Source organism: Leuciscus leuciscus (genome assembly GCF_965113295.1).
Source record: "Leuciscus leuciscus genome assembly, chromosome: 1".
Classification (NCBI taxonomy): domain Eukaryota; kingdom Metazoa; phylum Chordata; class Actinopteri; order Cypriniformes; family Leuciscidae; genus Leuciscus; species Leuciscus leuciscus.
This window is the reverse complement of record NC_138725.1, coordinates 9,824,689-9,850,711: the sequence shown is the minus strand read 5'-3', so window position 1 is coordinate 9,850,711 and position 26,023 is coordinate 9,824,689. Positions and strand designations below refer to the sequence as shown.

At 42.6% G+C, this 26,023-nt stretch overlaps 1 protein-coding gene across 1 annotated transcript in view; it reads right to left on the bottom strand.

Annotated features, from left to right (window-relative positions):
• Positions 1-26,023, bottom strand: part of LOC309492201 (uncharacterized protein) — a 64,232-nt gene continuing 38,209 nt past the window's right edge. The window contains exons 3-5 of the mRNA XM_082161073.1: positions 24,366-25,617; positions 1,993-2,082; positions 1-1,719 (exon numbers count right to left, since the gene is read on the bottom strand). Coding sequence (XP_082017199.1) covers positions 2,016-2,082; positions 24,366-25,617 — 1,319 coding nt within the window. The 3' untranslated portion in view covers positions 1-1,719; positions 1,993-2,015. The remainder of the gene's footprint in view (positions 1,720-1,992; positions 2,083-24,365; positions 25,618-26,023) is intronic.

Here is a 26,023-nt window from a genome sequence, read left to right as displayed (position 1 = left end):
GCAAGGCAAGGCAAGTTTATTTATATAGCACATTTCATACACAATGGCAATTCAAAGTGCTTTACATAGAAGAAATTAAAATAATAAAAGAAATAAGAATAATTAAAACAGTTTATAAAAATAAAATAAAATACAGTACAGTACAAACAGTCGGACGAACAGTGGCACAGTGCTCATTCAGTAAATGCAAAGCTAAACAGATGTGTTTTGAGTCTGGATTTGAAAGTGACTACTGTAGGAGCACATCTGATCTCTTCTGGAAGCTGGTTCCAGCTGCGGCTGGCATAATAGCTAAAAGCGGACTCGCCATGCTTAGAGTGAACCCTTGGTATTTCTAGCTGATATGATCCTAGTGATCTGAGTAATCTGTTGGGTTTATATTCAGTGAGCATATCTGCAATGTATTGAGGTCCTAGGCCATTGAATGATTTATATACCAGTAATAATACTTTAAAATCAATCCTAAATCTAACTGGGAGCCAGTGTAAAGACCTGAGGACTGGTGTGATATGTTCATATTTTCTGGTTCTGCTCAGAATCCTGGCGGCAGCGTTCTGTATGAGCTGCAACTGTCTTATGGTCTTTTTGGGAAGTCCAGTGAGGAGTCCATTACAATAATCCACCCTGCTGGTGATGAAAGCATGCACAAGTTTCTCTAAGTCTTGTCTGGAAACAAAGCATCTAATTCTTGCAATATTTTTTAGATGATAGTATGCTGATTTAGTTATTGCTTTGACATGACTACTGAAACTAAGGTCTGACTCTAGTGTCACACCAAGATTCCTGACTTGAGTTTTAGTTGTTTGACCCCTAGAGTGAAGGTATGCGTTCACCTTAAGAACTTCATCTTTGTTTCCAAATGCAATGACTTCAGTTTTGTCTTTGTTTAACTGAAGAAAATTTTGGCACATCCAACTGTTGACTTCATCAATGCATTGGCACAGGGAGTCAATGGGGCTGTAATCGTTAGGCGATAGGGCTAAGTAGAGCTGTGTGTCGTCTGCATAGCTGTGGTAAGCAATTTGGTTCTTTCTCATTATTTGGCTCATTGGGAGCATATACAGGTTGAACAGGAGTGGCGCAATAATTGAGCCTTGAGGGACTCCGCATGTCATGGATGTCCACTCAGACTTATGGTCTCCTATACTCACATAATAACCTCTCCCATCTAAGTATGACCTGAACCATTTTAGGACTATCCCAGAAAGCCCCAGCCAGTTTTCCAGCCTGTCCAGAAGTATGTTATGATCGACAGTATCAAATGCAGCACTGAGGTCGAGTAGCACCAGCACTGATAATTTGCCTGAATCAGTATTTAGGCGAATATCGTTTATTATCTTTATGAGCGCTGTCTCTGTGCTGTGGTGCGGACGGAAACCAGATTGAAAATTGTCAAAGGATCCATAGGGGAATGTTCTGTGTTTGGTGGGAAGCTCCAGAAGCAAACGTAATACTTAGCTTTCAGAAATTTCGAGTCATGTCTCTGTTGAAAGTGTTACGGCCTCTTCTTCAGCTCCCTGAACACGGAAGCTTTTTCCGGGGTAATTTTCCGGTGCTCTTCTTCAGAATGATTTCAGAACGGAGGCTTCAGTGAAACTCCTCCCGCATTTATCACATTTCACAGTTTCTCTCTGCTTTGAACTCTCATGTGAACCTTCAGACTCTTCCATGTGAAGTGTTTTTTTACACTTATGCCTTTCTTGTTCACGTCCATCAGATCTAAAAGAAACAATAAATCATGTGAGATTTCAAATGAGAGACAAATGTGAAATGAAAAGTGAAGCTCAAAGTCAATATTCAGTCTTCAATAGACATTTCAATCCCATCAAATCTGGTGGACAACTGCTGTGCACGAGTACGATCTATTTTAATGTCATGAAGATGATGTGTGTTATAAATCACTAGTTTGGTCATGAAACAATGTAAATCTGGTGAGCATCAGCATGTTCTTCATCATGATGAATGAATGAGGAATCAAGAATAAACACCAGCCTCTTTGTTCTTCAGTGTGTGTTTCATTCTGCAGATTCTGGATCACTGGCGTTCTCTCTGTCCTCTCCTTCCAGATGCTTTCTGGGAGTTCTGCTAAAAACAATCAAGTTTAATTTCTAACAGACATGATGCGAGAGGAATAATTAATATTTCAGACTCTGAACTAGGCTTATCACTTTTAAAAAATAGTGAGATTGATCATGTGACTAAAGGGCACCTGTTATGCAAAATTCACTTTTACATGGTGTTTGAGGGACACTGCAGTTTTAGCGTAGACCCGCCCTGAGTGAGCTAAACACAGTCCGCCAGTGTTTCGACGCCGGAGCAGCTGTAGACACGAATGTCTCCTAAGCGATTGAGGTGTTTTGTTGTTGGATGTAAGAATGAAAATGGCCGTCTTCATTTACTCTCGTTATTACTCGAGGATGGATCTGTACCAACTGTTCGTGATCCAGCTTAGAGCCCTGCATTTCAGCCCGAGCCCGACGGGCCCCGACTTTTTTACGCCCCTAGGGCCAGGCTTCGGGCAAGTTTTCACGTCATAGTTCACATGCGGGCCGAGCCTCTGGCCTTTTTTGAGTTATCCTTTTTATATTTTTAGACATTAATAAAAAAAAATATGAGAAGTTGACGTCGACGATAGAAAAACAAACATAGAAAGACATTTAATAACCTCATAACTTTCATAATCTTATAATTATTTACACTGACATATGATTGACATGACAGTCGCACGCACGCACGCACGCACACACAGGTGGTTTCCCGTCAGCGGAACCAACGATTCACCTCATGTGCAAATAATGGAGAATATTAAGAGAAAAATCGTGAGTGATAGAAGAGAGGACTGGGTTAAAATCTTCCAAAACTGTGGATGCTATTCTTTTTCTCCACGATGCTCTGTAAGAGACTATTCTAACTTTTCGTTTGATTGGACTTTATTTTCGTTTAACTGTTGGAAACTACTGATGTTTTTCGTTTTTCGTTCGATTGGACTTTATTTTCATTTAACTGTTGGAAACTACTGGGAAAAAAGAATGGCCATGTTCTGTGGTGCATTTTTTTAGGTAAGATAACCTGCAAGTTTGTTTTTGATTTATTTAATTTAATTTGTTTAGATTGACTATTGCTCATTTCGTTTGCGAGCGCTGTTGCGAGCAGCCTGAGCCTGCCTCAGTATTTAAAAAAAAAAATTACTCACTGTGGTTTAATAAATAAACATTCAACTAACTGTCTGTGTGATATGCTTGAAGTGTTTTACATCTATGGATTTTATTGTTGCTAAGTAAAGTATTAGCGTTGATTTGAGAGGCTAAATTGATCAAACATGTTTTACTCGCTGTTGGCTCGGCTTGCTTGGCCGTCATATTTTTTTTTTAAATGCTCCCAACATTTGTCTAAATTAGCTTAATAAAGAAATGAAATGAAAAGAAAAGAAACATACTAACAAAACGGACATATTTTAATGGCAGTCTGCCGCTGTGAAAAAAACAACAACAAAAAACAGGCTCGGGTCGGACTCGGGCTGATAATTCTGATGAGCTGTCGGACACGGGTCGGGCTAGGGCCTGAGCGTATCGGGCCAGGGCCGGGCTTGGGCCTAGATTTGAGGCCCGTGCAGGGCTCTAATCCAGCTTACAGTCTCCGGAGTGATAGGCCTAACGTTACTGATCACGACAGTAATGCGCACTTTATTACAGTCAGAGTCAGAGTCGTGTATTACATCAGAGTCGTTTTACGGATATAAAGTTTACCAGTTTATTAAGCACCCCCTGAAAGGGTGTAAGGGTCAAATTTATAGGGAATTCGAAAGAATCACTTATTACTGCCGAGTCAATGACTCGTCCAGCGTTCATTTGAACAGGTCGTAACTATCAGCTCTGCAAATATCCAATCTATAGTGAAACACTATTTATGAGCAAGGTAACTTGGATCAGCAGTTTAAGACATTAAATTCGTAAGCACATGACACAAGAACACTTCTCTTTAAAATACAAACATGACTTTTATTATTCTAACTACTTGGTTACTAATGTAACCTCAGTTCCCTGAGGTGAGAGAACGAGTATTGCGTAAGGCTAGCTTACGCTATGGGAAAACCTCCTTTTCTCGAGAATACTGAAGTTACACTTTTAAAACGATTTGCAGCTGTACTGCGAGCACAACTGAGCGCGAGAGTGGTCATTGGCTGTGCTGCGGCAACTGCATGAACCTATGGCGAGTCGGCTCTCACGCGAGAACCAATCGGGATGCTTGGCACCCTGGTGCGTCATAGCCCGCCAGCATGGGTGTGGTCAGAGGCTATATATTGGCAAGACTCGCCTAGGTACTTCAGGTTTAAATGACTGAAGCGATCCCCTGATCCAAGCACAGTAGCACGACAGGCTACGCAATACTCGTTCCCTCATCTCAGGGAACTGAGGTTATGTTAGTAACCAAGTAGTTCCTTTTCGAGAGGTCTCTCGTATTGCGTAAGGCTAGCTTACGCTATGGGAACCCCCTTGCAAAACGCTGTGCGTGCTAACTTTGCTCTAAAAGCATATGTATGAATCACAGTGAAGCATATATTATACCTAATATAAGCCAGTGAAAACGGGCATCAATATTGGATAACTAGGAACCTTAGAACATGGTATAAGGGATACATAGTGGCCAGCTAAAGCAGTGTCAGGTGTGTATGAACCCTACGATTTTGTGGGGGTGCTTAACACTTTTATACTGAGAGAACCTTGGCCTGTAAGGCGGGTACCTCCAAGTTATAAAACTTTACAAATGTGGACGGCGAGGCCCAGCCAGCCGCCGAACAAATGTCCTCAATGGGTATTCCACTGGACCAGGCCCACGAAGAGGCCATGCCTCTCGTGGAGTGAGCTCTGACGCCCAATCGGCAAGGAAGGCCCTTGAATTTGTAAGCTAGCACGATAGCATCTACTATCCAGAGCGACAGTCTTTGCTTTGTAGCAGCCAGACCTTTAGTACAGTTGCCAAAGCATGTGAAGAGCTGCTCTGACTGCCTAAACGAGGCAGAACGCTCCAGATAAATTCTGAGAGCCATTACAGGGCAGAGTAAATGCGCATCACTCTCATCATCTGGCGAGGAGAGAACCGCCAGTGAAATGACCTGTGCTCTGAATGGAGTGGAGAGTACTTTAGGGACATAACCATGCCTCGATTTAAGGACGACCTTAGAGTTGTTTGGCCCAAATTCCAGGCAGGAAGCGCTTATGGATAGCGCTTGTAGGTCACCTACCCGCTTGACTGAGGCGAGCGCCAGCAGAAAAGCAGTTTTGAGCGAGAGCGACTTCAGGTCTACTGACCGAAGCGGCTCGAATGGGGGACCTCTCATGGCTTCCAGAACCTTAGAGAAGTCCCAGATAGGCACAGACGGGTGGGCATGGAGGATTTAACCTCCTAGCGCCCTAGAGGAAACGCACAATGAGTTTGTTTCTTCCTAGCGGTTTGTCGGCTACCGGAGCATGAAACGCTTTTATGGCCACCACATATACTTTGAGCTTGGAGGGGGTGTGCCCCCTACTCTGAAGTAGGACCTAAATTAGTTCCTCCAAATGGAGTTCCTAGAAATAAAAGTTCCTGCGGTGCGAACACGCCGACATCCGGGTACTTTAGCCAATAGTTCTAGGAACTGTGAAAAGGTTCCTCCGGTCAGAAAGCGGTTCATATTGGAAATGCTTGTGTGTAGGGGCGTAAACGTTATAATGGGCACCTGAACTACATGAGCAGCATGAGCTGTATGACTGTATGCACAGTGTTTGAGACTGCATGCACAGTGTTTGAGTGTGGAGGTGCGGGCCTTGTGGTGGGCACACCTAGGCCTGTCACGATAACAAATTTTGCTGGACGATAAATTGTCCAAGAAATTATCGCGATAAACGATAATATTGTCGTTCTGAGACCATTTTCATTTAATATAATTATAATGGCATAATAATGCAGGTACACCTTTTCAACGATCTATAAACTTTTATTTCTAAAGAATATTAAACATTGAAAACGGAAAACATTTTAAATATCCAAAAAAATTAACAAAAACAATAAAAGCAATGGACTCTTAGTGTCTGTTAACAAAATAAATGTCTGTTAATAAATGAAATGGATGTAAACAAAATTGCACTTCAAAAAATATTAAACATTAGGCTTTAGACATTAGGCATAAATAGTGATACATTCCATAACAGGCAAAACTGACAGTTAGGACCTTTGTAAACAAAACAAAAAAAAGCCTCAACAAGCCATATCGCACAATTTTGCACTGTTACTCCTGTTACTTTGTCCTCCTGTTACTTTGTCAAGTGATTGTGTACTGTCGGGAAGACGGAGACGCGCTTTATTGCGTGTATGCTACGCACTGAAAATACTTGGTTAGGATTAGGGGTGAGGAGAGAGGGCTGGGTACCGAACTTCGATACTTTTATGGTATCGAAAAAAATACTCCAATTCTATGAGTATCGAAAAATTCTTTATCTTTCGGTGCCAAATTTCGGTTCCATCTGAGCGCGTAAGCGCAAGCTTATCTGTCCTCTCTGCATATTGACAAAGAGCGGAGCTCCGACCCACACACACACGGAGAGGTGCGGACGGATTAAACTGTTTGCAGTTTTGCTGAAGTCACAGAGAGTCACGGTTGGTCTCAAGTGTGGTAACAGTTTTTTAAAACTTCACGCAGACAGCGTTTGCTGCGATATGATATTAATTTAATGGCGAGCAGAAAGCGGTCGCGGTGCTGTTGACGTTACACTTCCTCTTACTAAACAAGCAGCCACAATGGTGTTTTCTCTCCCCTGATGACTGACTGACAGGCAGTCATTTTATTAATGTTAGGCTATGTCTACATTAATCCGGATACATTTGAAAACGGCGTTTTCGTTTATAAACGCTCTCCGTCCACACTAGCGTTTTCAGGCGTTTTCGGACGTTTCAGTGTGGATGAGAAACTTTTGAGAAACGCCTGAAAACGCTTAATTCACCTTACTGCGCATGTGTTAATCCCCACCAAAGATCACTGATATGATTCAGATGGAAAAATAAATAATGAAGTTATCGCGCAATTCGTCTGACAGGATAATTTTATTTAGTAAAATATCTCACCATTCAATGATGCGGTCCAGGTCGCACGCAGTCACCGTATGTTTGGTCTAAAACGCAACTGCTCTCATGTATTGCCGCGTTTTCAAATGTATCCACTATGGAGTGCGTTTTCAAAAAAGCTTCATTTTCATTAATAAAAACGCCGTCTCCGTGTGGACGGAAGGCCAAAACGGAGAGAAAAATATACGTTTTGTGGACATGCTAAGTGAGTAGTTTTACCAGATTTTTTATTTTATTTTGATAACTGTTTTGATTCACAATTAAGGTGGAAAATAAAAGCTTTGTGTTTAATGTATTTTTGTTGATGTTGAAATTAATTTTAAAACATATGGTATCGAAAAAAGTATCGTTAGGAATCGGTATCGAAACTGAGGTATCGAAATTGGCACCGGATCGAAAAATTCTGAACGATGCCCAGCCCTAGGAGTGCGTGCGTATTACACGCCATAAAGAGCGTATCATATGCACGCAAAAACTATTTTTGCCGTATAAATGGCACGAGAAATAACATTCGTGGTATAGATACGCATTTTCATGTGATCGGGCTCGCTGTCGCAACTCACAACTAGCGTCTTCTCTCTCTCCTGGCAGTCGCCGCAAACAGTCCCGCCGGCGCTTTCCCACACAAAGACCATGCAACTGACAAGCGCCGCGCGCCGCCTCCCCACACAAAGACCATGCAACTGACAAGAGAGTTCACTCCTCCTATACGCTAAAGAACCGAGAGTGGTCATCCAGTCTCTTTGGTAGAGACTGAGAGAGAGAGACGAGGAAAACAAACAAGCATGCAAATGGAATTATCGCGGCCGGAAAAATTATCGAGGTCATTTTTTTTTATCGTGCGATTAATTGACTTATCGACTATCGCGACAGGCCTAGGCACACCTTCTACATTTGTTAAATTCGTAGCCTGTGGTGGCGAATTGGTAACTGTGGGGACAATGCTTATGTGCATGTGTGCGAACTTTATAGCGGGCACATGACCTACATGGGGAAAAGAGCTCTTTTCTTGCTTTTATTCTTGTTTTGTGTGTGTCGCCGTAAAAACTTGATCTGCAAAAATCACGTAGGTGACCCATTTTGTTTTTAAAACGGCGAATTTTGCCGAAAGGTGAGGAGTTTTCATGCATGTATAACTTAACTTCTTTGAGACCTGAACCAAAAAGAACATTGAATTTGCCACAACATAATTGGCAAGCTCGAGCCAGGAGTGGTCAAGAAGTGGCCACAGTGGACGTGCTGGCAGAGGCCTCACAAAACAAATTAAGGTAAGCAAATTTTTTGCTTATATTTGTTTTGTGCTGCCACTGGTGAGCTGGTGCCCGGTTGGTGACTGCCTTAAATAAAATAACCTAAAATTTATAAAAGAGTAAAAGGAGGGTAGGTTCCAGGTCTTGAAAAACAGTGCATGCAGTAATTGTTTTTGTTTGTCTGTGTACGCGAGAAGCGCGTGCCCCCAACACAGAAGGGGAGTTACTGTATACGTGAGAAGCGCGTTTGTTAGTCTTATCTGTTGTATTGTCCTCAACGCAGAAGGTGCATTATACGTGAGAAGCGTCTTATCTGTTGTATTGTCCCCAAAGCAGAAAGTGCGTTATACGTGAGAAGCACGTTGTTTGTCTTTATGTGAGAAGTAAAGTGTTTTTTGTTTGTCAGTCTAAGTGATTTTTCATCGTAAATATAAGGAGAACAGTCGTTTCGGAATGTTATAGAAAATTTAGATTTTCATTGATTTGCAGTATTGATTTTCATTGACTTTAAGTAAAACATTGAAATGACCTTCTATACGTCGTCTACGTGGTAAAACTGACGTGTATGTGTGTCTCTTAATGCTGGGTAACAGGTGGGACGTCAGGAGGCTGCAGAATGAGAAGGGACCTCTGACTTCTAGGGTCAGAAGTCGTACAATTTAGAAATTGTGAGTTTGTAAGAATAATCTTAGCAGTATCAGAAAACTAGCAGGAAAGCTTCTCCTTGTTTAGATAAGGGCCTGTGAGCAGAAGACCTTGAAAGCAGTATAAAGACTCCTCTGCCCTCCCTCTCGTCGTCGCACTTGTTTCACAGACTGTACTGGTGACTTCTGTGTGGCAACTGGGCCTTCTTGCAAGAATAAAATACTTTTTAATGATCATTTGAATTTCAGAGTGTCTCTTACGCAGTTGATGATTGTTTAATGAATTTTTGCCACAACAGGAGAAAATTAACAAAAGTGATAATAATAATAATAATAATAATACATTTTATTTATAATGTGTTTTTCTAAAAACCCAAAGCGCTAGAAATTAAAAGTTAGAAATTTTATAGCCGCATTTAAGCAGAATTGATATAAAGGACAGAGACGCAAAGATAAAGTGCTTTTTGACTGGGCTGTTCTGCCTAAAAGAGAAAAATTACAGTTGAGCCAGTCAGATTAATCAGCACTGCCCCGAGTTGTTACAATTGTTGTTACAAAGTGACCTTGGCACCGCTCAGTGAAAAAAAAAGGGAGTAATCAGGCTGAGAAAGCTGAGATCGACAAATGCATATGAAATAAAACTCTTCCAAGAAATAAGAATGGTGAATCAATGCTATTAAAAAGTTTAAAGGAAAATAAAAACAAATTAATGAAAAGAAAAGAAAATAAATAAAGAAAAACAAAGAATATTCTTCGAAATTGGTTTTGTCGGCTGTTTGCCTATTTTCCTGATTGTAAGCGTTGTGATCCAGTAAAGGAAAAACAGCCCATATTGCACAAAAGTTTGATTGCTTAACTTTGTCTTTTCATTTGTTATAAGAAAAATAGAATAAGAATAACGAGTGAGTGAGTGTGTGTGTGTGTGTGTGTGTGTGTGTGTGTGTGTGTGTGTGTGTGTGTGTGTGTGTGTGTGTGTGTGTGTGTGTGTGTGTGAGAGAGAGAGAGGTGACAGAGAAAGAGAGCTTTTTATTTTTTTGAAGCCTGAAGATAAGAACACATGTGGACCAGAGTGAGAGAAAAGGAACATTTGGCTGGAAAAGGAATTTGTAGATCATGAAGGACAGAGACAAGAATTAACAGACCAAAAGAAAAAATTATTAAGAAAAAAACTTGCAATAAAGAGGAATTAAATATTTCAGTTACCATGTGGAAAGGCCTTGAAGTGGAATTGACACCATCTCTTACTTATCTAAATAGGGCAGGAGATATAACTGCATGAGGCCGGTGGTTTGAAAATAACAGTCTTCAAACTGATGTGCCTGGGGGAGGATTGTCTGATGTACAAATACGAACCATCTTGAGATATCTTCAAAAAACCAAACAGGTACCTGAATTCCTCAACTAAACAGAAAATTGAGAAAACAGATTATAGTTTGTCTTGGGTGGGAAGACAGAACAACTGAGGTTAAAACAATGGCTTCGACGTCACCACAACAAGAGACCCCCTATAGAGCAGCTTATATCACAATATTCGATATGTAGAGATGCTATTAAAAACCAGAGAAGTGGGAAAAAAAGAACTAGAAAGTTAAACACTAAGTGGCCAGCAGAGTGAAGAGAAGAGAAAATAGGAAGAGAGCAGGAGAAAGAAAACCTACAGACATCTTTGAAGTTCCAACTTCCAACAAAACAAGGCACACTGAGTCATGGGAGAAGTCAAGACAGCAACCTAAGCATGAGACATCTGATCAGGAAAATCCCAGACCCCACCCTCTCCAATCCTTATCATCATGCAAGTAAAGCCCAACAAGAATTCGAAGAGAGACTGCAGAAGGAGATGGAAGCTGACAGCCAACAATTTGAACCTGAGCAAGATGAGATAGAGAGAGACATACTCATAACCAAAGAACAAATCCAACGAGAGACTGAGTCCATGTGAAAGGCCTTAGAGGAAACCATGCGAAGAGAACATCAGACACTTCAGGACTACACAAGGAACAGACCTCGCTTAGCCAGCCCTAACAAAGAATACAAGAATGTGTCAGGGACCCTCCTCCTGGAGGAACTCCCCCATAACAAACCACACTAGAAAAGGGGAACCAATGGGAGAAGAAAACCCAACTACCTATGTCCAGAGACAATCAAGAAGATGGGAACAAGAGCTGGAAAGAGACCCTGAACGAGACCCAGTGGTAACAGCACTGTTCAGGTCTGCTATAGTGGCAGCCATGTCTCCTTCTGTAAAAGCCAAACTGGAAGATGTAGTGGGTCTGAATTCAAAGACAACTAAATAATTGTGTGACCATGTGGCTAATGCAGTAGAACAATAAAAGGAAGAATGAACAGAAGCTGAAGAATCAAGAAAGAGAACTTCAAAGAAGGCTGACCTAACTACGGCTGGATGACCTAATCAAAAAAAAAAAAAAAAAAAAAAAAAAAAAAAGAGTCAGTTCAAGCTACCATGAAGGATGTTGAAGATCAGTCTGCAGTGATGGCAACGATGAACATCCCAAACCCAGCTGCACAAGTCATGCAGCCGGCACCAGCCCCTGAGGGTCAGAGTACATCCATCACCACAGGAAATCCACAGCAACCAGATGCACCAATTGTGATATACCATCCTGAACAGCAAAACAAAAGATATGAAGCAAGGCCAAGTGTCAGGACCGGTCAACCCATGGTGTGGCCAAGATCAAGGCTACTAGGGATGCCCAGAGAATCCTACAGGGAGGGGTCAGATTCCAATGATATTATCTAATGCTGACCAAGAACCTATGCTGCGGGTTGAAATAGAGGACGACGTTTACGAGCTTGAGCCCAAATTATGCCCCTCTCACCTCCCTAGATCTGGAAAATATGTCAAGACAGTAGGATTCTCGGGACTGATGCAGCTAATCTCAATGACGGCCCCTGTCAGCATAAAAATCAAAGACTCAGAGATAAAAATTCCAGTACTAGTGTCAGAACAAACACCAATTAATCTCTTGGGTAGGGATGCTATATGCAAGCTGAAATTACAGATATGGTGCTCTCCTGAAGGAATATACATAGATAGTACAGGCATAAAACAAAAACAAATGATAGTAATAGGTAATAGTGACCCAGGGCTTGAATTTCGGTGCAGGAATGCAGGGATTGCGCACAATTTAAACCATTAACCCAAACCAAGGTTAGCTTTTATAGTGCGAGAAATTCCCGCACAAATATATTTGCTTCATCTCAGAGCAAAAGATTAAAAAATAAATTCACAGATGTGAGAAAAAAGATGTCAGACTGTCTTTTATTTTCGAATTTAATTCCTCAATCAGCGCTGGACCGGCATTCTCTGTCTCCCGCTGAGTCCTGGCTGTAGACAGATCTTATGTTTCACGCTGTCAATGCAGTGGTCTGCGTTGCGCTGATCTTATTCACACTTTCGAGTGTAAGTGCAGCATTCTATCATTTTGAGTCATAATAAGCTGTTTGTGAAGAAATTATTCGCTTCCAAATGATGTCATTTTAATCACGAAATTGAAATATTAAAAACCATTTTGCTCTTTATGGTGTGCGAGTGATAGAGCGCGGCAGCAACGAACCAACTGATCAGCTTACAGCGTAAAGTTAACAACAATGAATGCTCGGCCGAACAGCTGATCATAGCTGTACAGGGCGCCTAATTATTTTTCATCTCCATAAATATATCTAGTAGTAAAGCTAATGCAAGGGCTAGAAATCAATTCATCTTTTGCTGATACTTCCTTGTCATCATGGAGAGCGCAGTTTGTGGTTGCATAGCAACGACAGCCGCCACGAGAGATCAAGCGCTTGTGGAAAGGAGGAGACAGCGGCGCGCCCACGCTTTCCACTTGTTTTTACATATCTAGAGCAACGTTGTTGATTGTTTGAGCATGTGACGGCGCGTTTCTCCTTGTTTTCTATTGTTATGCGCAGCATATTCCCCGCGCGCACAAACACAGCCACAGACAATTAATTGTTCGTTTAGCGTAGTTTATATATGGACCACTGGCTGAAGCGAAAGGCAAGTTCGGATAATGCAGATCACGATCCATATTATATACTTTGTGATATACGTGATTCATATACTTCATTGTCCTTTCAGCAGTTTGCAGAGACTGTGTAAAGTGAACATAGTCATGTTTTCACTGAAATGGAGAAACTCATTCAGACAGCCATGGTCATACCAGTTGCGAGTGTGTCGTGTGATCCAAAACAGCATCAAAACTAGATTCAGAAATTCACTGAATAATACAAGTCTCACAAATCTAATAATTATTTCAGAGCTTGGACCCTTAAGCAGTTTGAATTCAACAGAGCCATCATCAAATGGAAAGAGATGAAGAGGAGGAGACAGATGAGAAACTTAGAATAAGTCACATGAAAAAAGTAACAAGAAATGGAAAAAAGTGACTGAAATTGAACTTCACATAGTTAACCACCAGATCCTCCTGTCAATCCTAAAGATGAAGGGCATCTCGGGAACCGCACTCCAATGGTTCAAGTCTTACCTCTCAGGTAGGTCCTTTAGGGTATCGTGGAGGGATGAGGTGTCTAAGACACAACATCTAGCTACTGGAGTGCCTCAGGGCTCAGTGCTGGGACCGCTTCTCTTCTCCATCTACATGACATCACTAGGATCTGTGATTCAGAAACATGGCTTTTCCTATCACTGCTACGCTGATGACACACAACTCTACCTCTCATTCCAGCCCGACGATCCGACGGTAGCCGATCATATCTCAGCCTGCCTGACAGACATTTCTGGCTGGATGAAGGACCACCACCTTCAATTAAACCTTGCAAAGACAGAGCTACTTGTGGTCCCAGCCAACCCAACACGTCACCACAACTTCACCATTCAGCTAGACTCGTCATCCATAACTCCATCTAGGTCAGCCAGGAACCTTGGTGTGGTAATTGATGATCAATTGAACTTCACAGACCACATTTCTAGAACTGCCCGGTCATGTAGATTTGCCTTGTACAACATTAGGAGGATCAGGCCCTTCCTATCAGAGCATGCTACACAACTCCTTGTCCAAGCGCTTGTTTTATCCAGACTTGACTATTGTAACACTCTCCTGGCCGGTCTTCCAGCTTGCACAGTCAAACCTCTGCAACTGATCCAGAACGCCGCAGCTAGAGTGGTCTTTAACGAGCCGAAAAGGGCACACGTCACTCCTCTCCTCACAAAATTGCACTGGTTGCCAGTTGCCGCTTGCATCAAATTCAAGTCACTGACGTTTGCCTACAGAACAACCACTGGTTCTGCTCCCTTTTACTTTAACTCTTTACTTCAGACTTACGTGCCATCCAGGAGCTTACGCTCTGCAAGTGAACAGCGTCTTGTGGTGCTATCTCAAAGAGGCTACTGGCAGAAAAAGGAGGGGTATGTGTGATGTTTGGAACTGACTGTTGCACCTTTATTCCGAATAATACAGCCTCTGATGGAGCTTTTACTAGGGCCATGAAGAAGCTGAAGGATCTAAGACAAGAAGTTGCTGAAAATGCGGGGAGAGACAAACACGTTGTAAGTAAGTAAGTAATCTTTATTTATATAGCACCTTTCACAGACAAGGGCCACAAAGTGCTTCACAACACAGTTTAAATCAGAAAAAAGACATGCAATGAAAACAACACCGAAATCATAACAGCCCAAAAAGTAGCTAATTAAAAGCTTGAATAAATAAATAAGTCTTAAGATTACTTTTAAAATTATCCACAGAGTCAATAGAGCGTAAAGAGAGCGGCAGACCATTCCATAGCCTAGGAGCAACAGCCTGGAAGGATCGGTCACCTCTAGTCCGAAAACAAGTGCGTGGAGCCTTCAGCAGAGTTTGATTCACAGACCTCAGAGCCCGTGCAGGGGTATACGGCTGAATCAGATCGCTGAGGTAGAAAGGAGCCTGACCATGCAGGGCTCTAAATGCTAGAACCAAAATTTTAAATTGGATCCTATAAGACACTGGCAGCCAATGAAGCTGTTTTAAAATGGGATATACATGGGTCCTCTTGTTAGTACGGGTCAGAATTCTCGCTGCACAGTTTTGCACTAATTGTAGTCGAGAGAGCTCTTTCTTGTTTAAGCATGAAAACAAACTATTACAATAATCCAAACGTGAAGACACAAACGCATGAATGATAAGTTCCAGATCATTACGTGCGACCATATTCCTAAGTTTAGAAATGTTCCTTAATTGAAAGAAACAGTTCCTTGTTAGCTGCTTACAGTGCTGGGCTAATGACATATCTTTGTCAAAAATAACTCCCAGGTTGCGAAGACTTGGCTTCGCAGACTGGCCTAAATCGCCCAGGTATTGTTTAATCCCCGGAATTGCATCATCAGGTGCGATAACCAGTGTTTCCGTTTTGTCTGCATTTAACTGCAGATAGTTTTCACTAAGCCATTGTTTAATCTCCACTAGACAATGGAGCAGAGAGTTTAACTTCTGGATTTCAGACGGCTTAAAGGAACAATAAAGCTGGATATCATCAGCAAATAAGTGGAAAGAAACATCACTAAACCTTTTGATAATCTTTCCCAAAGGAATCAAATACAACAAAAATAAAACAGGGCCCAAAACAGACCCTTGAGGCACTCCACACAGCAAATCCACAGACTCAGAACTTATTCGGTTAGCTGAAACACTAAAGCTACGCCCTGATAGATATGAGGAAAACCACTGAAGGACTGACCCAGATAGTCCTACTTGATCCCTCAGTCTTTTCAGCAAGACCTGATGGTCAACGGTGTCGAATGCTGAGGACAGATCCAAGAGAACCAGAACAGTGCGTTTACCAGAATCAGCAGCCATCATAATATCACTAGACACTTTCAGTAAAGCCGTTTCCGTAGAGTGTTGTTTACCGAAACCAGACTGAAATGGCTCATGGATGTTATTTTGTTCCAGGAAGAATGTAAGCTGTTCACAGACCACCTTCTCAAGGATCTTAGACAGGAACGGGAGTTTTGAGATAGGCCTAAAACTATTAAGATCTGTCGGGTCTAAGCCTGCTCTTTTTAATAATGGCATGTTTAAAGGCACTGGGAAACACGCCAGTTGACAAAGAGACATTAACCATTTTGGTAACACAAGGGCCAATTACCTCAAACACTTTTTGAAAGAGCCTGCAAGGAATGATGTCAGATGAACAAGAGGAGGGCTTCATCTTAGACACCAGTGCTGAAATATCAGCAAATGTCACACTCTTAAATGATGTCCACATGCTGGACACAGGCTCAAACACAGCAGGGGTACCACACTGAAGGGGCGGGATCTTATCCTTGATCATCTTAATTTTGTTTGTGAAAAATCTCCAAAAGGCATTGCTGTCAGCTTCACAAAAGACAGGGGTAACTGGAGCAGCAGAACATACAAAATAATTAATGGTGTCAAACAACACTTTGGGATTTTTCTTATTCAATGTTACCTGTTGACGGATATATTCAGATCTGGCATTTTCAACCATCACATTGTAAGATGACACAAGATCCCTGAGATAGAGTCTGTGCACCTCAAGTTTAGTGGATTTCCACAAACGTTCAGTCTTACGACACAGCCTCCTGAGTCTTAAGATGTCTTCATTTATCCAAGGACACGCTTTTTTCTGTGACAAGTTTGATTTAACAGGAGCCACCTGATCCAAAATTGTTACACAGTGGTTGTTAAAACAGTGAATGAGATCATCCATATCAGAACAGTCCATGAATAAAAGAGGATCAAACATCTCAGAAAAGCCATCTGCAGTATTAGCAGAGATCAGAATCAGAATCAGAATCAGAATCAGAAAGAGCTTTATTGCCAAGTATGCTTGCGCATACGAGGAATTTGTCTTGGTGACAGTAGCTTCCAGTACACATACAATATAAAGTGACAAGACAAGTGACAAGTAACATAGGTATAAATAAAATAAAAAAAATAGAAAAAATAAAAATAAAATAAAAATAAAAATAAAAGATTATAAATTATAAATATATATAAAGTTATAAGGTGCTATAATGAAATGTCTGAGGGAAGTATTGCACATGTTTGTTCCACAGTAGGGGAACATTTAAGTGTTCATGAGGTAGATGGCCTGGGGAAAGAAACTTTTCCTGTGTCTGGTTGTTTTTGTGCTCGGTGCTCTGTAGCGTCGACCAGACGGTAACAGTTCAAACAGAAAGTGTGCTGGGTGTGACGGGTCCAGAGTGATTTTGCGAGCCCTTTTACTCACTCTGGATGAGTGCAGTACTTTGAGTGTGGGAAGGGTAGTGCCAGTGATTCGCTCAGCAGTCCGAACTATCCGCTGTAGTCTACGGAGGTCGGTTTTGGTAGCAGAGCCAAACCAGACGGTGATGGAAGTGCAGAGGATGGACTGGATGACAGCTGAGTAGAACTGTACGAGCAGCTCCTGTGGCAGGTTGAATTTCCTCAGCTGACGCAGGAAGTACAGTCTCTGTTGGGCTTTCTTCACAATAGAGTCTATGTGAGTGTCCCACTTCAGATCCTGAGAGATGGTGGTGCCCAGGAACCTGAATGACTCTACTGCAGTCACAGTGCTGTCCATGATGGTGAGTGAAGGGAGTGCAGGGGGGTTTCTCCTGAAGTCCACGATCATCTCCACTGTTTTGAGCGTGTTCAGCTCCAGGTTGTTATAACTGCACCAAAGAGCCAGCTGCTCCACCTCCTGTCTGTACGCAGACTCGTCACCGTTCCGGATGAGTCCGATAACAGTAGTGTCGTCCGCAAACTTCAGGATCTTGACAGAGGTGTCTTTAGAGGTGCAGTCATTTGTGTACAGGGAGAAGAGCAGTGGTGAGAGAACACATCCCTGTGGAGCACCGGTGCTGATGGTGCGGCTGTCGGACGTGATTTTGCCCATTCTGACTAGCTGTTGTCTGTCTGTCAGAAAGCTGGTGATCCATTGACAGATGGAGCTAGGGACAGAGAGCTGGGTCAGTTTGGTCTGGAGCAGTGATGGGACGATGGTGTTGAAGGCAGAACTAAAGTCCACGAACAGAATCCTTGCATAGGTCCCTGGTTTGTCCAGATGTTGTAGGGTGTAATGCAGTCCCATATTGACCACATCATCCACAGACCGGTTTGCTCTGTAGGCAAACTGCAGGGGGTCCAGCAAGGGTCCAGTGATGTCCTTCAGATATGCTAACACCAGTCTTTCGAATGACTTCATGGCCACAGATGTTAAGGCAACAGGTCTGTAGTCATTGAGTCCTGTGATCTTTGGTTTCTTCGGGATTGGGATGATGGTGGAGCGTTTAAAGCAGAGAGGGACTTTGCACTGCTCCAGTGATCTGTTGAAGATCAGTGAGAAGATAGAGGCCAGCTGGTCAGCGCAGGTTTTCAGACAGGCTGGTGAAACACCGTCTGGGCCTGGTGCTTTCCTTCTCTTCTGTTTCCTGAAGATCTGACGCACATTATCCTCACTGATCTGAAGTGCAGGGGGGGAGGGGAGGGGGATGGCTGGAGGTGTTGATGGCTGTGTAGAGAGATGGTCAGGGCGGGTATGGGGTGTCTGATCGGGGGTCTCAAATCTACAGTAAAAGACATTCAGCTCGTTCGCAAGATGCTTGTTGCTGTCGATGCTGGGGGATGGTGTCTTGTAGTTGGTAATGTCTTTCAGGCCTTTCCACACTGATGCAGGGTCGTTGGAGGGAAACTGGTTTTCCAGCTTTTTGGCATAGCTCTTCTTAGCCACTTCAATCTCCTTTGTCAGTGTGTTCCTGGCCTGATTATACAAGATCCTATCCCCACTCCTGTAGGCATCTTCTTTGACCTGACGAAGCTGTCTGAGTTTTGGTGTGAACCATGGTTTATCATTGTTGAATGATAAGTAAGTCCTGGTAGGGATGCATAAATCCTCACAGAAACTGATGTATGATGTTACAGTCTCTGTGAGCTCGTCCAGATCGCTGGCAGCAGCTTCAAAAACACTCCAGTCAGTGCATTCAAAACAGGCTTGTAAGACCTGCTCTGTGTCGTTGGTCCATCTCTTTACAGTCCTTATTACTGGCTTAGCAGTTTTAAGTTTTTGCCTGTAAGTTGGTAGAAGATGAACCAGGCAGTGATCGGAAAGTCCTAGAGCTGCTCTGGCGATGGAGCGATATGCATCCTTTGTTGTGGTGTAGCAATGGTCCAAAATATTATTGTCTCTGGTGGGGCATGTAATGTGCTGTTTGAATTTAGGCAGTTCACGTGTGAGTTTTGCCTGATTAAAGTCTCCGAGAATGATAAGAACAGAGTCCGGGTGTTGTTGTTCTGTTTCTGTGATCAGATCAGCCAGCTGTTGCAGCGCCGTACTCACGTGTGCTTGCGGTGGAATGTAAACACTGATGAGAACGAGCGAGGAAAACTCCCGCGGCGAGTAGAACGGCTTACAGTTAATGAAAAGCACTTCCACATCAGGACAGCACATCTTCCTTAACACAGTTACATCAGTACACCACCTTCTGTTGATGTAAAAGCATGTCCCACCACCGCGCGTTTTCCCCGTTGACTCCATATCGCGATCCGCTCTGAACAGCTGAAAGTCCGGTAGATGTAACGCGCTGTCCGGAATGGCTTCGTTCAGCCAGGTTTCCGTGAAACACAGAGCAGCAGAGTTGGTAAAGTCCTTGTTTTTGCGTGAGAGCAGAAGTAGTTCGTCCATTTTGTTAGGGAGAGAGCGGACATTCGCCAGATGGATGCTAGGCAGCGCCGTTCTGAATCCGCGCTGCCTGAGCTTAACGAGTGTGCCGGCTCGCTTCCCACGCCTGCGCGTCTTATACTGTTTCCACAGTGCAGCGGCGCAACCGACGACAATGTTCCGCAAAACGCCAGAAGAATCAAAAACTGGTTGGTGATCAGTTGGTGTGCACTGCCGAATGTTCAGCAGTTCGTCCCTGGTATAACTGATAGCGAATGACAAACATAAAACAGGACAAACTAACAAAAACAGTGTAACAACTGGAGAGCTCAACACCGAGGCAGCCATCCGCGGCGCCATCTTGGATAGATGACACGCCTCTGAGACCTGACTACTGAAGGCTTGGACTCAGGACTAAAGTGCAGATTAAACCGAACAAGACTATGATCACTCATATGGACATCAATCACAGACATATCTAAAATGTCTAGGCCAAGCGTAAAAACTAAGTCTAAAATATGGCCTTTTTGGTGAGTGGGCTCAGAAACATGCTGCTCAAAATTAAAAGTTTCAGTCAATGTTAGCAGTTCCATTGCAGGGCAAGATGAGCAGTCATCAACATGAAGATTAAAATCCCCAAGGATTAAAACCGATTCCAACTTTATTATAGAGGATAAAAAGTCACTAAAATCCTTTAAAAAGGCAGCAGCGGGGCCAGGAGGACGGTAGATCAACACACAGTAAAATGGGGATGAAAATCCCACTTTAACCATCTGAGATTCAAAAGATGAGAATTCTTGGGACTGGGACATCTTACATCTGAGGACATCCCTGTGCACAAAAGCCAAGCCACCACCACGGCGACAGGGGCGGGGCTTCCCAACAGCAGAGCAGGCAGCTGGGCAGAGATTATTTAAATGAATGAACTCTTCCTCTCTCTGCCAAGTCCCCGAAAGACACATGATGTCCAAGCTTTCCCTTGCGAAAAGATCATTCAATGAATGAGATTTATTCGCAATAGAACGAGTATTCAACAGGCCAACGCGGATTGTAGATGACGTCACGAAGGCAGTGCCCGTGTTGCGCAGCGGGATTGGTTGAAGGCACGTCCAGCAGTCACGTGGACTCCAGCTGGTCCATCCTGGGAGAGCCGGCACAAACACGGAAGTAAACAATGGCGATGACAGCTCCTGACCACAACTCCAGCGCTGTGATGGATCAAGGAAACCCGTTGCAGTCGAAGCAGGCGTCGGCATGGACACCATGTCACACGCATCGAGAAGAGGAATCCGGCGCAGGCACCGAGAGCGATCCCGGCGACCGAAGACAGCGTAACCCCCACGCGCTGCGGCACGCCTTCGCTTAACCTGGACACCGGACCGAGAGCCTCTTCTCCTGGATCTCCTGCGGACCCTACTCGGCGCCCGACACAGCAACAAGTAGTCAGGTGAGCCAGGATCGATGATGAAAGGAGGAGGAAACGCCTGTTTGTAACTGTCCCACGTATCAGACAGGTCCTCCATTGACTGCTTAATTTGAAACAAAGAGTCCCGATCATAAGTCCTTAAAGCCAGGAATCCTCTCGTAATTTGGGCTGATATGATAGCATATGTTGACAAAATGACCATTGGCAATCTATACAGCAAGAGACGAGCCGTGGTACCGCCAGTCACAGGCGCCATCTTTTCATTCGATCTTTTCATTTACAGTACGTTGGATACTGGTTTGACTCTATATTTGGGTCCTGGAAAGAATGGTTCATTAAAGTGGGAATAATAATAATAGCTGTGGCTGTTGTCATTTTTCTTTTGTTGTTTTGCTGTGTTGTGCTTTTTCTCAGATTCATGCTAGCCAACGTGGCCTCCAAACAGATGATTAATGTGTCAGACAAACCATCTGGAGTTGACATTAGGTGCACAAACTCAAGAGTGTACCCAATTGGGCCAGGACTGGACGAGCTAGACGACTTCCTATAAGGAGTTCCGGTGAAGTAGTAAGGAATGGGGTACCTTGTTACTTTTGATTTCTAACAGTTTGATTCTGTTTTTGAAGAGAGCGGGAGGTAGTAACACTGTGTATTTTATTATTGGGGCAAAATCAGATAGATAATTAGAACATGGGTAAAGTAGGGAGTTAGTTAGAGGGTTTTTTATTTGGTTTTATACTTATAATCCTACTGAGAATATTTTTACATATAATCACACTAACTCTTCGCAAATATGAATATGTGTATGAGAGGGGACGATACAAGGATTGAAGCAGGTCATTTCCCGTGGTACGAGGTAATACAGCCAGATATTATGGGAAAAGATAAGAATGTTTTACTATTTTACTCATTTTAAAATAGTTATTTTAATATTTTACAGTTTTTTTATGAATTAAAAGTACATGCATTAGACTACTGGTAGATGTTTCCACAGGGTAAAAAGATAAATTAATTACAAGCGCGGTCGACAATTGCCGGACCAGCAAGGGCAGACTCAACTGGTGGTTTAAAAACCCGCTGTCTGCTCCAACACCAGATAGCGCTCTAGACAGGAACAGGGCACCTCTGGCAACGATGGAGCAACCCAGATAGCACTCCAGGCCACCGGAAACGCCTATGCAGTTCCTCTGGCACTGTGGGACAATCCTAACTTCAAGTCTGTACACTGAGATATGTTGATTATACTGGAAATCAAATGTTTAAAGTAATCTATCCCTTCAGAGTGATGATCCAACAGGAAGGTGAGATCTTTTTCTCCACTCCAGTCAAAGGGGGGTGGAGATGTTTGGTCTCACTATTCCTCCAGAGTGTACATTTGTGATGAAAGCCTATTGATAAGAAAGATGGATGGTCTATATTGGCCATGATTGATAGATAACAGAGGTTTATTCATGAAGATACATTCTGGGACAAAAGTGAAGGTGGGACTAAAGTTAGTCCCAAAAGGGGGATTATGTTGGAGAATTTCCCTTGTCTCATGTAAAAGTCTGAATGCTGTAATGCCCAGCAGAAAATAAGTCACAAGGATAAGAGAATGGAAAGTACCCAAAAGTCTGTAAATGCAGGTTTTGGGATGCGCTGGAAGAAAAACATGTTTTTGAGATGTTCCACCAATAGAAGAAGGTCTAGGGGGAGATGTTTTTAATGGTGGCAAGGCCACAAGGAGTGACAAAGAAGAAGACATAGATATGAGGGTGCTCATTGGGCACCTACAGATCAGAAAAAAGTATAAGACATGAGGACTGGGAATGGTAACTTTAGATGTCCAGATGGCCAGCTGGCTTCTAACTTTGTTGCTTGTCAATAAAGTTAATTCTTCTGACCTGGAACTTTGACTCTGAGAAACTTCTTTGAGACCTGAACTAAGGACTTTGAATTTGCTATAACTTAACTTATTTGAGACCTGAACCAAAAAGAACTTTGAATTTGCCACAACACGTTCACACCAAACGTGAATAGTGTGTCAAATTCGCATCTATCGTGTCTAGTTGGACGCTTAAACATTTTGAATCCACTCGCGCGTCGAAAACGAAATGGACACGTGTAAAAAGCAAGCATTTGAAGCTAAATTGACGTGCGTCCAAGGCAAAATCCGCTTCTTGGGGGAGGGGCAAGTGCTAGGCGGTTGTCTGTTTGCAAGATGGCTGATGTTAATTGAGCATTCATCGAGAGAGACAGCATCATAAGGGTCATTGTTGCCGTAATTGGGTCCACCAGACCCTCCAGAGGCTTATCCAGTTTGGCGAGTTTCACCATTTGCTCCAAGAGCTGCACCTTGATGTCGTCCTTTTTGCAGCATTAGACTTAAGTCAAATCCGTATGTTTGTTTGACCAGAAGCTAGTTATTTTACTTTATGAAGTTTTAAATGTGGATATTTTTCTTACTCCTTGCTTCAATTCAGAAGGCCTTTATTAGCCCCCGGAGATGTGTGGAGCACTTTTATCTTGGATAGATACACTTTTATCATGGATAGATGCACTTTCATCATGGATAGATGCACTTTTATCATGGATAGATGCACTTTTATCATGGATAGATGCACTTTCATCATGGATAGATGCACTTTTATCATGAATAGACGCACTTTTATGGACTTCAAAACAGAAACAGCCATTCACTGCCATTATAAGCACATTATAAAGAGCCAGGACATTTATTACAACTGTATATACTGTACGATTGCATTCGTCTGAAAGAAGAATGTCATACACACCTAGGATGAGTTGAGGGCGAGTAAATCATGGGCTAATTTTCCTTTTTGGGTGAACTATCCCTTTAAAATGCTTTCTCAATGGATCTTCCAGCTCTGTGTGGTAATGTTGTTGCGTGATTGAGATCGGCTCACGAGTAAACCGCTGTCCAGTATTGCTCCGAGCTGATAAACTCTTTTGCGCTGCGCAGCTCAGACGAGTAGCGTGGGTTCACTCTGCTTTCGTTTGCCGTGTGATGTTTCTCGTATGCAGCAGAAATAGCAGCTCTCTCTTAAAAAAGGTCACAAAATGTGACCATTTAGTCTCAGTCTAGAGCCCTGTTTAGTGCTGTATTTCTGCTTTACATGAGCGCCACCTACTGTCAGAGAGCAAATATGTGGGTTTTTGCATTGATCTGAACTGACAAATTAGTCATTCCTGTTGGTTGAACACGAGTTAATGGATATCAATCAATCAACAAAGTGTCCTGTGCTCACCACACACCGGCTATAGGGTGATGTGTGGCTAACTTACACAGAAAAGACTTTGAAGCTCAGAACATGAAAAACTACTTACCGTGATCTCAGATTGTGTTGATGTGATTTCTCCACTGCATGGATCTTGAGGTGTCGCTTCAGGTCACTTTTAAAAGCAAAACTCTTTCCACACTGATCACACGTGTGCGGCTTCTCTCTGCTGTGGATCCTCTCATGTGTTTTCAGAGATGATGAGTCACTGAATCTCTTGTCACAGTGTGAACACTTGTAAGGTTTTTCTCCAGTGTGGATCCTCTCATGTGTTTTCAGATTTGCTGACAGACTGAATCTCTTGTCACAATGTGAACACCTGAAAGGTTTTTCTCCAGTGTGGATCCTCTCATGTGATCTCATATGTCCTGGCTGACTGAATCTCTTGTCACAGTGTGAACACTTGTAAGGTTTTTCTCCAGTGTGAATTCTCTGGTGCAGTTTCAAACTGTTCGCTGCAGTAAAAGTCTTCTCACACTCAAAGCACATGTACTCTCTCACACCAGTGTGAGTTTTCTCATGTTTATGTAAAGTGTCCCACCGTGAAAAACTCTTTCCACACACAGAACATGAATACGGCTTCTCCTTCGTATGAATTCTCCGGTGTGTCTTCAGGGCTGATGCATGACGAAATTCTCTGCCGCAGTGATCACATGAGAACATCATCTCTCCAGTGTGAACTCTGATGTGACTTTTAAGATGAGGTTTACTTGAGAAATGCTTCCCACATTGATCACATGTGAATGGCTTCTCTCTGGTGTGGATCCTCATGTGAATATTAAGACTACTTTTGTCTTTGAAATTATTCCCACATTGATCACATGTGAACGGCTTCTCTCCAGTGTGGATCCTCATGTGAGCATTAAAGTGTGATGATTGCCTGAAACTGTTTCCACATTGACCACATGAGAACGGCTTTTCTCCAGTGTGGATCCTCATGTGATGTGAAAGACCTTGTTTGGTTGTGATACTCTTTCCACACTGATCACATGAGAACGGATTATCTCCGGTGTGGATCCTCATGTGAATCTCAAGACTTTGTTTGGTTGTGAAACTCTTCCCACACTGATCACATGTGAACGGCTTCTCTCCAGTGTGGATCCTCATGTGAAGCTCAAGACTTTGTTTGGTTGTGATACTCTTTCCACACTGAGTGCAGGTGAAAGATTTCTTGGCTCTTCTTTTCTTTAAAAATGTCTGTTTAGTCTTTGAGCGACTCAAAGGTTTTTCTCCAGGTTTGACAAGATGTTCCTCCTCCACTTCACTCAGTTCTTCACTCTCCTCGCTCTCTTCCATCAGATCTGACATGAAAGATACAAATATTCAATTAAATTATCAGTACATAAAAATAATATAAAGAAATATAAAGTGAAAGGACATGAAAGTGAGCCCTGATGTAATAGTAGAAAGTAGACAACTGTTATAAAATATTATGATAATTTGATGTCTTTTTATAAATTGATAATATGTCCTTGAAACTTTCCATTAATGAGGAAAATGTATCTTCCAATTATTATTTTTAAAACATTATAGGCACGAATCCCATGTTTCTTTAGCAAGAACTATTAAATATATTTGATCAATGACACAATTATCTAACATGACATTAACATTAAAATATACAATACTGATATATTTTGACACCAACTTTGAGATTGATATTTATTTGACTAAAACTGTTTTAATTATTAATGGCCGTTCACACTA